A 15,076-nucleotide genomic window follows, 5' to 3' on the forward strand; every position below is an offset into this window, starting at 1 on the left:
GCATACAAAAGTCTTTTCTCCAAGTTCCCCCTCCACTTTTTCCTGCAAATCCTTCATCACTTTTTGTATCCATATGATTCATCCCTTATTTTCTCCATCTGGAAACAACTAGCTCTAGGACAAAGCTATTATCATAATTTTTCCTTCAACAAAAATATCTGCATTCTTTATGGTTTTTCTCATTGACAACAGATATCCTACTTGCTTTACAGACTGAACTGCTTCATTTTTAGTAGCTTTCATTACATATTTCCATTTTTAACCCATTAAAAACCTTAACAAAGCCTACAAACAAATAATTGAACTGTTATACCAGCATTTACTGATTGGCAAACTTAAGAACATATTCCATAACCTCTAACAACTTACATTTTTCTCATAACCTAATTTCTCTTTAATATGGTACAAGATGCATGTTTAATAAACCCAACATCTTTTGAAGTTCCACTAATTAACCCAAGGCTGAAGTCTCGGGCAAAGTGGGGTTTGTTTGTATTTCAAGGACATGATGAGAGTTAACTTCAAGTTTTCTCCCAGGCGTATTTTTGTTCTCTTAGAATTTTGTCAGAATTCTGAAAACAGTATTTCATCAAGCTAGCTTTCTCTAACTACATATGCAAAAAGAACAATTTCAAAATTCTTTTGGAATTTCAAAAGAGTTTCATCTCACCAATTTTATCCAGAGGAAAGAATACTATTGTCATATATTGTTTAAAAAATTAAAAACTGAGACTTTCAGTTCAGTTTAGTCTCTCAGTCTGACTCAATCTCACACTTTGCGACCCCATGGGCTGCAGCACTCCAGGCTTCCCTGTCCATCACCAGCTCCCAGAGCCTGCTCAAACTCGTCCATTGAGTGGCTGATGCCATCCAACCATCTCACCCTCCGTCGTCCCCTTCTCCTCCTGCCTTCAGTCTTTCCCAGCATCAGGGTCTTTTCCAAGGAGTCAGTTCTTCGCATCAGGTGGCCAAAGTATTGAAGTTTCAGCTTCAGCATCAGTCCTTCCAATGAATATTCAGGACTGATTTCCTTTAGGATTGATGGGTTTGATCTCCTTGCAGTCCAAGGGACTCTCAAGAGTCTTCTCCAACACCACAGCTCAAAAGCATCAATTCTTCGGTGCTCAGCTTTCTTCACAGTCCAACTCTCACATCCATACATGACCACTGGAAAAACCATAGCCTTGACTAGATGGACCTTTGTTGGCAAGGTAATATCTCTGCTTTTGAATATGCTATCTAGGTTGGTCATAACTTTCCTTCCAAGGAGTAAGCGTCTTTTAATCTCATGGCTTCAGTCACCATCTGCAGTGATTTTGAAGCCCAAGAAAATAAAGTCTGCCACTGTTTCCATTGTTTCCCCATCTATTTGCCATGAAGTGATGGGACCAGATGCCATAATCTTCATAAAATTTTCTGAATGTTGAGTTTTAAGCCAACTTTTTTACTCTCCTCTTTCACTTTCATCAAGAGGCTCTTTAGTTCTTCGCTTTCTGCCATAAGGGTGGTGTCATCTGTGTGTCTGAGGTTATTAATATTTCTCATGGCAGTCTTGATTCCAGCTTGTGCTTCGTCCGGCCTGGCAGTTCTCATGATGTACTCTGCATACAAGTTAAATAAGCAGGGCGACAATATACCACCTTGACATACTCCTTTTCCAAACTGGAACCAGTCTGTTGTTCCATGTCTGGTTCTAACTATTGCTTCTTGACCTGCATACAAGTTTCATAGGAGGCAGGTAAGGTGGTCTGGTATTCCCATCTCTTGAACAATTCTGAGACTTTACTGATGGTCCAATGGTTGAGACTCTGTGCTTCCACTCCAGGGGGCACAGGTTTGATTCCTCATTGGGGAACTGGGATCCTATATGCCACATGGTGTGGCCAAAACATTTATCTTTTTCCTAAAAATACAAATTAAAATGAACTAAAAACTTTATCTTTTCCTTTTAGTAACCTCATTGCTAAAACTTTTCTGTTCACACACATGGACACTCACACACCAGAAGACAGAACTGTCACAGATCTTCCAAGAGGATGACATGGAGTCCCAAATAAATACTTTCCCAGCACAAATTGTCCTCAGCTTCAGACACATGTCAGAACCAATTGGCAAAATGTCCAAATAGTAGTTTGAGCTGAAAAGAGAAGTTTGCCTGGGTGCGTACTGGTGGACTTCTAGGTCTTGGAGCCTCTCAGCTGGTCTAGATGCCTGTTCCACCCAGGAAAAACGTACGTTGGCAGCCAGTGCTGAGCAGGGGAGAAATAGGGCCGATCCCCGAAACACATGGTTTTGGCAGCTGCTAAGAATGTCCCCCCAGACCCACCTCCTGGGGCCAGTTGGCCACAAGCAGCGGGCTCCTCACAGCCACCCCAGTGTGTGGTCATGGGAGAACCCCAGGGAGCCAGATACTGTGAGAGTGCAGCGGCCCCATGTTGGGGGCCAAAAACTGTTATCAAATGTAGGGCTCTGGGTGCTTGCTGCTCTAAAGACAGTAAAGAGGCAAGGCTGGTAGAAAGGAAAGTTTGCCGTATTTCTGAGCCGGCAAACTGGCGGGGAGGGCAGACTCCTATCCAAAGGCTGACTCCTCACCCCTGACAATCAGTGGGGGAAAGCTTTTACAGGTGCAAGGAGGGGGCTACTTGCAGAAACAACACAGTCAGCTCTGACAGTCATCTTGAAGTTGGTCATGTGGTGTTCTGACCAGTGTCATCTTGATTGTTTTAAGTACAGCTAATCTTCAGTTCCAGGATCAGGTTATTCCCATTTCTTTGAGTCCAACTCTTGGAACTGCGCAGCTTAGGTCATAGCTTAGAGAAGGAAATGGCAACCCACTCCAGTATTCTTGCCTAGAGAATCCTGTGGACAGAGGAGCCTGGTAGGCTGCTGTCCATAGGGTCACACAGAGGCAGACACAACTGAATCGACTTAGCATGCGTGCATGCATTGGAGAAGGAAATTGCAACCCACTCCAGTATTCTTGCCTGGAGAATCCCAGGGACAGAGGAGCTTGGTGGGCTGCCGTCTATGGAATCGCACAGAGTCAGACATGACTGAAGAGACTTAGCAGCAGCAGCAGGTCATGGCTACAGTAAGCGTCTATAAGACAGCTCACAGGACATGGCTCCAAGTGTTATATATAGCCCTTGAGGAGGAGCTATATGACTCTGACTTTGCATAAAGACTAAATGATTATTATTTAGTCTGTTGAACTTGTCTAGTCTTGTAGATTTTCTGCATTTTCTTGTTTCTCTGATTAAACTGATTCGTTGACTGAAGTTTTTCCACAGACAGAGGGCAGGCTGGGGACATGGGGGTCAAGGATCAGAGGGTCCTGCTCTGTTTCAGGGTCAGGCCCATCCTGGACTCGCTGCCCCTTTGGAGACCAGGCCCCTGGCTCTCTGTGTCCTGTCTCCTGACTGCTGAGCCGTGCTTGTTAGAGGTGGCAGTAAGGGCTGGGTGGGGGTGGGAGTCGGGCAGCGCCTGGCCTGGCCCAGGGGCAACACACGGCCTAGATTGGAGAGCCGTGATGCCTGCCAGCAGATCCAGGGCACACAGAGCCACCCAGCGTTTGCACAGACTGCAGTGGTCTGAACTGTGGGCCCAAAGCCACATGTCCAGGACTCTTAGGAGACACATAAGTGGCTAATGGAGGCTTTGAGACTGGGCACCAGAGCAGCCAGAAGGGCATTTCCAAGAGCCCTGGAGCTCAGAGGACTGAGGAGGTGCTGAGCCTGGGCACGAGGAGGGAGGTGGCCTGCTACCAGGCTTCCTGACAGGCTTGGGTCCAGGTACCAGGTAGGGGTTCAGAGGGATGTTAGGGGCTGAGACCAGGGATTCTGCATCGATTGGGGATGGCGAGGCAGGGCAGGGACGGGGAGCTGAGGTGGGTCTGTTGGGCCCGGTGCAAGGATCCAGCTGTGCCAGGTGGGCAGTGCCAAGGGGGCATATTGAAAAGCCTTCTGGGGTTCATTTGAGTCCCAGGGGGCCCTAACAGGTGTCCAGTCCTGGGGAGGGGGTGTAGGACGTGCACAAAAATAGATGTGCTTTCTGGCTTTGAGGGGCTGTGTGTGTCTATGAAGCAAACCGCAGATTTATGTCAAGCGAATATGCAATTATGTGGCCCGAGGTGTTATCACTAAGAATCCAGGAGCACAAAACCCTTGGGACAGCACAGTTCTGGTGGGGAGGCAGTCTTCTGAGAGGAGGTGCCCACACTGGAGCTAGAGGATGGACTTGGGGGAAGGGGAGAGGGGAAGGATATGACGTGAGGGGCTCATGCGGGAGCAGCTGGGAGGTGGGCACGGGGGTTGCCACCAGGTGGATGTTGGGGTTACCCTAGGGACGAGGAGCCGGTCTGTACACAGGAAGCCCCCAGCCAACTCAAGGCTCATGCCTGTGGAGTCCCCGTAGCCCGTTGGGGCCCTGGGCCTGGAGTGGGGCACCGGGGACGCTTCCCTCGTCTCCAGGGGACTCTCTCCTGCCCTCCTAGCGCGTGAGGAGCCCACGTGCTGACTGCCACCGCCCATCTGTCCACCGCACCACGGCCGCACCATGTCTGGCTCTTATGACGAGGCCTCGCTAGCTCCGGAAGAGACCACTGACAGCTTCTGGGAGGTGAGTCTTAGGTGCTCCGTGGGTCCCGGGCACCCGACAGCCTGGCTGCGTGGAGACCCAGGCTTCCAGCCACCCACAACCTCAACCCCTGACCCTCAAGCCCTTGGGGCCCCTTGGGAGCCCTCCATGTTCAGCAGATGGTGGTTGCCATGAAGTGGTCCCTACAGACCACTGCTGCCCCTGCAGAGACCCAGTAGAATTCACAGTGTGGAGCAAGGGCCCTCCTGACCCTGCCCTGGGGCCCCTGGCTCAGACTCCTAGTAGTTCACAAAGTCAAGTGCGCACTTTACAGCTTCTTGGGGTTTCACAGCCACACACACCCCCACCCTCCCCACCACCCTCCCTGTGCTGTGGGCAGGGGGCGGGGCACTGGTGCCCACATGTTGTGAGCTCTGGGGACCCCACAGCCAAGAGGCGGAGACAAGCCAGCATTACTGGAGCCTCCCAAAGTATTTGAGACCCAGAAAGACATTTTCCATTGGCTTCCAAAACCCAAAGCGCCGCAAACTGCCAAACCTAAATTATTAAGTGTTTAATGAGATGTCTACAAAACATAATATTATGTCAAGAAGCTGCAGCTCAACTCAACACTTATATGACTCTATATAAATATAATAGATTTTACATGGCAAGAACAGAATGAATAATTCATCCGAGTCCAAGTCCAAATTATAAATATTCTTCCCCACTTGGTGACAGCGAGGAAATTCTATTTAAAGTGGGACGAAGGAGAGAGTCCAGATGGTGGGGAGTGAGGGCTCGGACCCACAGGGTGTTAGAGCGGGGCCCCCCCTACCCCCACGCAGGACGCGGTGGCCAGGGCTGGCGGCCGGGCCGGGGGGGCGCTGGGGGCCCCGTGGGAGTCGTGCTTGCTACTCCGCCACCAGGTGGGGAACTACAAGCGGACGGTGAAGCGCATCGATGACGGGCACCGGCTGTGCAACGACCTGATGAGCTGCGTACAGGAGCGCGCCAAGATCGAGAAGGCCTACGCGCAGCAGCTCACCGACTGGGCCAAGCGCTGGCGCCAGCTCCTCGAGAAAGGTGCCCCCTCTCCCCTCCGTGCCCGGCCCGAGCACCCACCCAGGAGCTAACCGGCCCTCCACTGCCCAGTCCCGGGAGCACCCTGCCCCTGGATACTCCTGCAACCTCCCATCACTGGGCCTTTGCCAGCCCCGCCCCTCACATGCACTCTTCCCCTCCCAAACTACCCAGGCCTCTCTGTCGCTGATCAACTCCACTTTCTGCAGTTTTGGATTGAATTTAGAGGGGAAAAAAGACTTTTTGTTGTTGTTGTGCCACGGGGCTTGCAGGATCTCAGTTCCTTGATCAGGAATTGAACCCCAGGTCCACGGAGCAGTGAAAGCCTGGAATCCTAACCACGAGGTCACCAGGGAACTTACAAAACTTTTTATTTTGAAATAATTTAAGCTTAGAGAAAAATTTCTAGAATAGTACAGAGAATTACCTACCTTTCACCCAGACTCACCAGCTCATATTTTATTGGGTTTGTTTTCTCACACCCTCTTTATTTATAGGCATGTCTTTTCTGAGCCATTTAAGTTGGAGACATGCCCCTTCTTGCTGAAGAATAAGAACATTTGTTTCTGTAATCGCTGAAGAATAAGGACATTTGTTTATGTAATCATAGTTCAACTATCAAATTCAGGGCGTTTAATGTGACCCATATGCAAATGTTATGATAGCTATTGTTTGCCCTGGTCCAGATCCTGTGGGTTGTCTGGTTCCAGTGGCTTCCTGTTACGTCACCAGTTGGTTCTTCACTTTTACATTTCCGTCAACATTCCTGGAGCACCAAGAGCTGGGCTGTGAGAACTCATGGGGTCCAAGTTGTCCCCCGTGGGGCTCACAAGCTAATGGAGGAGACAGGCAGCAGGCCCAGAGGCAGATGCTACATATAAGAAGAATTATGAGGGCTGCTGGCCAAGCTCTGTGAGGATAGAGTATTCAGAGAAGGCTTCCTGGAGGCAGTGGCTGTTCTTGGGCTGTTCTGGAGGATGGATAAAGCTATAGGGAGAGCAGAGGAGGGCGTTTCTGCTGCCATGGGAAGTATGGGGACAGCCTCAGAGAAAGGAGGCGTGAAGGGGGCCTCTGGGCAGGGGGTGGCGAGGACCTGGGAACCCCCGGACTGTTTCCTCAGGCCCACAGTATGGCAGCTTGGAGCGGGCCTGGGGTGCCATAATGACGGAGGCCGACAAGGTGAGCGAGCTGCACCAGGAGGTGAAGAACAGCCTGCTGAACGAGGACCTGGAGAAGGTCAAGAACTGGCAGAAGGAGGCCTACCACAAGCAGATCATGGGCGGCTTCAAGGAGACCAAGGAGGCTGAGGACGGCTTCCGCAAGGCCCAGAAGCCCTGGGCCAAGAAGATGAAGGAGGTGCCTGCTGGGCGGGCGGCTGCCACGGAAGGGGCGAGGTCGGGCGGCAGGGCTCAGGGGGGGAGACTGAGCCACGAGAGGGCGTCCGCAGACGCTGTGCGCTGCCCCCTGGGATTGTGCCCCCAGGGAGCAGCACTGCCTGCCAGGAGGAAGCATCCCCAGATGGGGCCAGCCCTGCAGGGTCTAACGGGAGGGTGTCCGTGGGGGCTGGCAGTGCAGGGCCACATGCGCAGGTGGGTGGGCTCTGCCCCCGAATGCCTGGAGCCGGGGCCTGCACCGCTTCTGCCTTTTGAGAGTGTGTGTTCGCAGCTCCCGGCAGAACAGACAGGAGGGATGGGAGGACAGTGATCTCGTTGGCTCCTACATACGAGTAGGCGCCCTGCCCCCTCACCTCCCTCCTCACAGCTAGAGGCAGCCAAGAAGGCCTACCATCTGGCCTGCAAAGAGGAGAAGCTGGCCGTGACCCGGGAGATGAACAGCAAGACGGAGCAGTCGGTCACACCCGAGCAGCAGAAGAAGCTGCAGGACAAAGTGGACAAGTGCAAGCAGGACGTGCAGAAGGTGGTGGCCGGGCCAGGGTCTCGGGGCCCCTTGGAGTGGGTGGCAGCTGAGAGCTGCAGGCCTGGGTCTCACTTCCCCTTTGCCCTGGCGCCCACAGACGCAGGAGAAGTATGAGAAGGTGCTGGACGACGTGGGCAAGACCACGCCCCAGTACATGGAGGGCATGGAGCAGGTGTTTGAGCAGTGCCAGCAGTTCGAGGAAAAGCGGCTGGTCTTCCTCAAGGAGGTGCTGCTGGACATCAAACGTCACCTCAACCTGGCCGAGAGCAGCAGGTAGCTGGGGGTGGCGGCGCAGGGGCGGGGGGGGGTGGCGGGCAGCAGGGTTTCCTGGGCCCTCATTCTAGTGGCAGGAAGGGAGGGCAGGGCTGCAGGGGCCGGTGGCTGCCTGGGTGAGCGCTGATGCATGCCAGGCCCTCAGGAAAGGTGCTTGGATAGATGGGTAAGCGGCTAAGATGGGGATGGAGAAGGGTGCCCACAGGGCATGCCTGGAGCTGCCCACTCAGAGATCATGCTTCGAAAACCACCTGATTCCTGGCTGCCAGCACCCTGCTCTTCTGCACGGGCCCTCACCGAAGCTGAGGTGCATCTTGCCCTGAGCCGCCCGTCTCCCCCACGCACAGCTACATCCAAGTGTACCGGGAGCTGGAGCAGGCCATCCGGGGGGCCGATGCCCAGGACGACCTCAGATGGTTCCGCAGCACCAGCGGCCCTGGCATGCCCATGAACTGGCCCCAGTTTGAGGTGAGGATGTGTGGGGATGGGGTAGAGGGAAACTGCTGGGAGAAGCCTCAGGGGGCAGCCCCCCAGCCTGACTGCTCCCCTTCCTTGGTGCCCCCCCAGGAGTGGAACCCAGACCTCCCTCACACTGCTGCCAAGAAGGAGAAACAGCCCAAGAAGGCAGAGGGGGCAGCGCTGGCCAATGCTGCTGGCGTGGTGGAGTCCACGTCTCAGGCTGGGGACCGTGGCAGGTGAGTGCCTCCTCCAGAGCTGCCTGGGGGGCCCCCACACTGGGGCCACTGAGTTTTACCTTCAGTTCAGTTCAGTCGCTCAGTCGTGTCCAACTCTTTGTGACCCCATGAATCGCAGTACGCCAGGCCTCCCTGTCCATCACCAACTCCTGGAGTTCACTCAAACTCACGTCCATCAAGTCAGTGATCCATCCAGCCATCTCATCCTCTGTCGTCCCCTTCTCCTCCTGTCCCCAATCCCTCCTAGCATCAGAGTCTTTTCCAATGAGCCAACTCGTCTCATGAGGTGGCCAAAGTACTGGAGTTTCAGCTTTAGCATCATTCCTTCCAAAGAGCACCCAGGGCTGATCTCCTTCAGAATGGACTGGATGGATCTCCTTGCAGTCCAAGGGACTCTCAAGAGTCTTCTCCAACACCACAGTTCAAAAGCATCGATTCTTTGGTGCTCAGCTTTCTTCACAGTCCAACTCTCACATCCATACATGACCACAAGAAAAACCACAGCCTTGACTAGATGGACCTTTGTTGTCAAAGTAATGTCTCTGCTTTTGAATATGCTATCTAGGTTGGTCATAACTTTTCTTCCAAGGAGTTCAGTTCAGTTCAGTTCAGTCGCTCAGTCATGTCCGACTCTTTGCAACCCCATGAATTGCAGCACGCCAGGCCTCCCTATCCATCACCACCTCCCGGAATTCACCTACCTTAGGAGATAAGAAATGGTTTAAACTAGGACAAACTCGTGCTCCTCTCAGAGATAGAGATAGCCAGTCTGTGAGAGCTCCTGTGAGATGCGAGGCGCTGTGCTAAGCGTTTTCCATAAATTATCTCATTGAAGTCTCCCAGCACGCTGTGGAGTATGTCAATATTCCCATTTTACAGATAGAGAAACCGATACCTAGGGAGGGTAAGTGACTTGCCCAAGGTCACACAGCTGGTTTAGTAAGCCTCAGAGCCAAGATATGTTGCCCAAGAGGTCTGGCTCCAGAGTCCTCACTCACTAAATACGTATATATATGGCTTCCCTGGTAGCTCAACGGTAAAGAATCCACCTGCCAGTGCAGGAGCCTCAGGTTCAATCCCTGGGTCGGGAAGAGCCTTTGGAGAAGGATATGGCAACCCACTCCAGTATTCTTGCCTGGGAAATCCCCTGGACAGAGGAAGCTGGAGGGCTATAGTTCATGGTGCCACAAAAGAGTTGGGCATGACTTAGTGCCTAAAAATGAGCTTGGCTCATCTTTTTCTTCCAGTTTTAATGCGATATGATTGACATACACCACTAAGTTTAAGGTGTACAAAATAATGATGTGACTTACAGACATCATGACATATAGACAGGAATGATTACCACCTTAAATTGAGTAAAACATCCATCATCATCTATAAATTCAAGGTTAAGGAATTAGGAGAGTTGTTTTCCTGGTGGTGAGAGCTCAGGATTTACTGTCCTAATGTTCACAGATAACACACAGCAGTGTTGATTTATCGTGTTGCACATTAATTAACACGCTGCTCCTCTACTGGAATGCTCACTCTTGGTCACTGGGTTGTACTGCCCCTCTCAGATGCGGGGTCAGGTGTTCTCTGGGGTCTCCTTCAGCACCCCCTCACTCCAGGACTGAGTGATGCTAATAGTCAGTCCTGCTTCCCGTGTTTAAAGAGCCCTCAGTGAGGGCTCCCTCTTACAAGGCCTGCTCCGGCTTCCGTGGGATTTGGGGTCAGCGCCCTGGCTGGGAGGGGGCAGCCCTAGGGACCAGGTGAGGGGCCGCTCAGGCTGGGCCCTCTCCCTGCGCCTCAGTGTTAGCAGCTACGACAGGGGCCAGACTTACGCCACCGAGTGGTCGGACGATGAGAGCGGGAACCCGTTTGGGGGCAGTGAGGCCAACGGAGGCTCCAACCCCTTCGACGAGGACGCCAAGGGAGTGCGTGTGCGGGCGCTCTACGACTACGACGGCCAAGAGCAGGACGAGCTCAGCTTCAAGGCCGGTGAGGGGCGGGCCCGGTGGGCGGGGCCGAGACCAGGGGCGGGCCCGGTGGGCGGGGCCGAGACCAGGGGCGGGCCCGTGCCGGGGGCAAGACCTGCGGAGACCCGTGCCCCCAGGGCAAGATCTGAGGTGACCCGTGCCCCCGGAGGGCAAGACCTGGGGTGACCTGTGGCCCCGGGGGCAAGACCTGGGGGTGACCTGTGTCCCGGGGGCAAGACCTGGACTGGAGGGCCGGGCGGGCTCTAAGGATGGCAGCGGGGTGCCAGGGGTGAGATCTGGACCTGAGAATAGGGTGGGGGAGGGCCGGAAGGCGGACTGTGGGGGAGCCTGAAGGCAGGGGCGGCTGGGGGAGGGATTGGAGCAGGGAAATGAAGCTGGAGGCGCTGCCGGCCTAGGCCTCCTGGGTGGAGCTGAGACCCAGATTAGCTGGTGACTGGGCCGCACCTGGATGTCGAGGTGTTGGTGGGGCTGGTCCCCGGATCGGCACTTGGGCAATAATGCGGGAAGGGGGGTGTTGGGGTGGGCCCAGCCTAATCAGAGGGCTTCCGGGGAAGGTGGGTGTGGAGGTCCCACTCCGGCTCAGGTCAATCAGCTCCTCCGTGTCCTCTCCCTCCCTAGGAGACGAGCTCACCAAGCTGGGTGAGGAGGACGAGCAGGGTTGGTGCCGCGGGCGGCTGGACAGCGGGCAGCTGGGCCTCTACCCCGCCAACTATGTGGAGGCCGTCTAGCGGCCCCGCCCCCCTCCCCCCAGCCCTGGCTCCTCACCCGCCGCCCCCCTCCGTGGCGCCTCCCGCTCCCCACCCCTGCCCCCCACCCCCACCCCTGCCATAGAGTTCCAGACATATTTTCCGATCAAGCTTTTATTTTTTTAAAAGTCAAAACAGAACAAAACAAAAAATATAAAGAGACGGAGCATTTGCAGGGCTGCCTGGAGGCCAGGGTGGTGGGACTTGGGGTGATGGCCCCAGGGCAGGTGAGGGTTTAGGACTTAGCCCGACAGCGACATCATCACATCTGCTCTTCACATCCCACCAAAGAGTCTCCTGCGCCCAGAGGGGTGTCTCTTGGACCCTTCCATCCTCGGTGCCCCCAGCCTTCCCCCCCACCACCCCTATCCCTACCTCCCCACCTCAGGCTGCCAGCGCCTGGCCCCGGTCTCCAGGCCTGGTTTTCTTGCCCTCTGCCTCCTGCCCCACCCTGCTCCCCTCCCACCACCTACTCTCAGAGGCCTCCTCTGAAGACCCCTGAGAAGGGGGCCAACCCCTTTAGTCTTCCAGTCTGCCTGGGGGAGTGCCCTTCTCCTAGCCTCGTCCCTGAGGACTGGTGGGGCTGGAGGAGGGATAGTCACCCCCATCTTCTCTGACAGAGGTTCCTGGGGTCCCTAGCCTCTTCAAGACAAGAGGCGTTAGCTGGAGTTGCGGACAGCGTCACTGGTATAGGAGGAGGGGTGAATAGGGACGGGGTCGGGGAGGGGCTGGGACTCCACTGGGGCCCTTTTTTCCAGCTGTCGGCAGGTTGGGCCCAGTCTCTTCCCCAGAGCCAGACCCCCGCCCCCTAGTCACTAGCAGAGGCCCCATCCTGCTCTCAGGCAGTGGGGAGGGGGCCCCAAAGCCCAGGGCAAAGCCAGCAACAGTAGCAGCCTCCTCCCGTTTCCTGTGGAGGAGGGCATCTTGCCCGCCCGCCCTCTCTCTCCCTCCCTCCCCTCCCTCCAAGTCCACCGAAAACTGTAGATCCACCTGGCTAAACCGGCCTCGCCTCCCTCCTCCGCGCCCCTGCTCTGGTCTGCCCAAGGAGACTCCGCGGAGGACCAGGCAGGGGAAAGCCTGCTGCCGGCAGGGAGGGCCTGGGTCTGCAGGGGCCCTGGCCGCCGGGGGCAGCACCGTCACCGGGTCTTTCTTCTTGCCCCCCTCCAACTCCAGCCCTGGCCCCTTGCAGCCCCTCCTCCTGGCGGCCCCCATCTCTGCACGCCTGGGTCTCAGGGAAAGGACTTCCGTGGGCGGGAAGGGGACGAGGGCCTCCCGAGAGCAGCAGTGTCTGCTGAGGTGGTTGGATGGAGGCCGTGCTGGCCTACCAGGTGTTCGTACCAGGGCCCAACCAGCCTGGCCCATAGAGTGGGAAGCCGCAGGCGGGGGAAGGATGGGAAGCGGTGTCTCTGAGGCCCTGAGACTTCCTGCAGCGGCAGGGGAGGCCGCTGCTCAGGGCTGATGCTCCTGCCGAGCCTCCCGCCGAGCCTCTGGCCTGCAGACACCCCATGCACTCTGCCGGGGTGGCGCTTGGCCGCCCTGGCCTCCAGGTAACAACAACACGACCCCCAGCCCCTCTGCCACCCTCGGTCTTCTTTTGCTCCCTGCTGCGTTTGCCCAGAGCCCACTCAGGAGGTCCCAGACCCCAGCCTCCAGGCCCTGTGCCTAGTCCTGTGGGCACAGAGGACCCTGGCAGAGGCGCTGGGGCAGGCCTCCCTCGGGGGCAGGGGACTCTGGAGGTGTGAGGACCCCCCACTTCCAGCACCCCTGTTCTTGCCCCTGTCTGCTCTCTGCGCCCCTGCTGCAGCCTGAGGTGGGACCCAGGCCCCTGAGAGCCTGAAGCAAGATTTCAGAAGCCCTCAGGCCTCCAAACTCCCCAGGTGAAGCCTCTTCAGCTTCTCCCCTAGGCAGGAATTGGGGCAGGGGGCCTCTGTCCTCGAAAAGCAGGAGGCCTGCCCGTTTGCACCCTGGGGCCTGGGCTCCCCTCTCCATGCCCACGGCCTCCTGGCACCCGGGTGGGGCCGTGGCCCTGGCTGGACCCCAGGCCCATCCCCCTCCACACTCCAGCTGCCAGCTCCAGGGCAGGGACTTGAAACCCCTTTCCTTCTGAGCAGCCACCTCCACGGGCCCACTGGGGACCCCTCTCTCTCATCCCCAGGCTCCTCAGGACCCCAGGGAAGGAGGGTCTCCCACCCGAAGTCCCCCTGAGCCCCACCTGCCAGTGCTGGCGTCGGGCACTCCACACCGAGCGTGGGTGCCCACACCCACCGCCTCTTGTAGCCCCACCCCACCCCGCCCACCCCCTTGATGCCGCGCCGGCTGCCCCACGGGGCTCAGGGCTCTGTGGCGAGTACTGTGTTCTGTCCCCAGTGAAGCCCCATTTCTGTGGTCCGGCTCTGCGAGGAGCCGGGGCTGCCCCGCCGCCCGCCACCCCAGGCTTCCTGACTCCATTAGTCCAACACTTGTGAACCTCCGAGAAGTGCTGTGGTCTCAGCAACGCACCTGTTTTGTACATGATTGTGTAATTTAAAGGTGTATAAATACAGATATATATATATAAGTTGTGATTGTACAACTGTGGATAAAGTCCAGAACTGTGTCAACCTGGCTGGACGTGTGTCCTCTTGAGTCTTGTGTGTCTCTCAGGCTCTTGTGAGTTCTCTACAGCTGGAGTCCGTTGGGGAGGTGGTGCCCCAGGGTGCTATTCTGGGGGACCACCAAGGTGGGGGGCCCCCGGGGCCTGTCTATGCAGGGAAGCTCACCCCAGATGCTCTCTGAGGCGCCAAGACTGTGGCCTTTAGAGTCCCAGGCACCTGGTGATGAGCACTGGCCAAGAGAGCTGGGGCATCTGGGGTCCCAGACTTAGGGTTCAAGGGTGAATTTGACTCCCAAGTAGGTTCAGTTTTTAAAGTGAAATTCTAAAAGTGACTGTGGACGCCTGTGGCTCGTGGCCATCCACAGTCCCAGGCTCCCTGTAATATCAGTCACGCTGCACCTTTGCCTGACCTCGGACAGCATTTCTGTGTGGGACCCCTCCGGGGGCCGGATTGGGGCTCTGGGCCCCTAACTCCATCCCAGCTTCAGCTCCAGGCCCGGTCTCTGCTCCAGCCTTCCCCACTCCAGCCAGACCCCCTCTGGGGCAGGCAGGAGTCCCAGGTCTAGTCCCAGTCTGGCCATCGGTTCACGGTGTCCCAGTCACCAGCCTGGCCCTTACCCCTGTCTGGTTAGATGTCTCTCTGAGGCCCTTCTGGCCCCAACAGCCTGGCAGGGTCCCGACACAAAACCAGCCTTCAAGGTGTCATCGTTCTAGAGTCCCGTCACCCCCCCCCCACTGCTTTCCCCCAGCCTCAGGGCATGCTCATTTGACCTGGGGACACTATCTGCTTCTCCCATATTCTTCATCCCCAGATCCACCTCCAGGGACACGCCCCTGGTTTGAGTCGATCAGAGGACTCTTCGGATAAAGGCTCGAGTTAACCTCGAAGTATTTGGACAGGCTGTTCCGTGCAGAGCCCTGGAGGCGGGCTGCCCTGAAGAAGGTCAGGGGGAGGTCCCAGGCTAGATGGGGCTCTGACGGGCAGTGCGTGTGCAGGAGGAAGAGGCTTCTGGAGTTTGCTGCCAGCACACGGGGTGTCACCGGATGCATCTGTGCCTCGTGGCAGATCCACCCAGCAGGGAGCGGCCCCCGGCCCCCCGCGGCGCGGGTGACATTCTGGAGCAGCTCCAGCTCCCCACTCCTCGCCCTGATCCCCTCCCCCCTTCCCTCCGGCCCCAGCCTGCGATAGGAGGCGCTCCAGGCCCCGCTAGG

At 56.3% G+C, this 15,076-nt stretch overlaps 1 protein-coding gene across 2 annotated transcripts in view; it reads left to right on the forward strand.

The window, feature by feature from the left end:
* The window catches only part of PACSIN1 (protein kinase C and casein kinase substrate in neurons 1), a 65,316-nt gene extending 51,440 nt beyond the window's left edge, over window positions 1–13,876 (forward strand). For both annotated transcript variants that reach the window (XM_069564740.1, XM_069564741.1), the window contains exons 2-10: window positions 4,493–4,617; window positions 5,505–5,661; window positions 6,779–7,014; window positions 7,420–7,575; window positions 7,673–7,848; window positions 8,196–8,316; window positions 8,416–8,543; window positions 10,339–10,526; window positions 11,144–13,876. In XM_069564740.1, coding sequence (XP_069420841.1) covers window positions 4,555–4,617; window positions 5,505–5,661; window positions 6,779–7,014; window positions 7,420–7,575; window positions 7,673–7,848; window positions 8,196–8,316; window positions 8,416–8,543; window positions 10,339–10,526; window positions 11,144–11,253 — 1,335 coding nt within the window. In that variant the 5' untranslated portion in view covers window positions 4,493–4,554 and the 3' untranslated portion in view covers window positions 11,254–13,876. The remainder of the gene's footprint in view (window positions 1–4,492; window positions 4,618–5,504; window positions 5,662–6,778; window positions 7,015–7,419; window positions 7,576–7,672; window positions 7,849–8,195; window positions 8,317–8,415; window positions 8,544–10,338; window positions 10,527–11,143) is intronic.
* Window positions 13,877–15,076: the final 1,200 nt, after the last annotated feature.

The sequence above is a fragment of the Ovis canadensis genome, chromosome 20 (assembly GCF_042477335.2).
Source record: "Ovis canadensis isolate MfBH-ARS-UI-01 breed Bighorn chromosome 20, ARS-UI_OviCan_v2, whole genome shotgun sequence".
NCBI classification, from domain to species: Eukaryota; Metazoa; Chordata; class Mammalia; order Artiodactyla; family Bovidae; genus Ovis; species Ovis canadensis.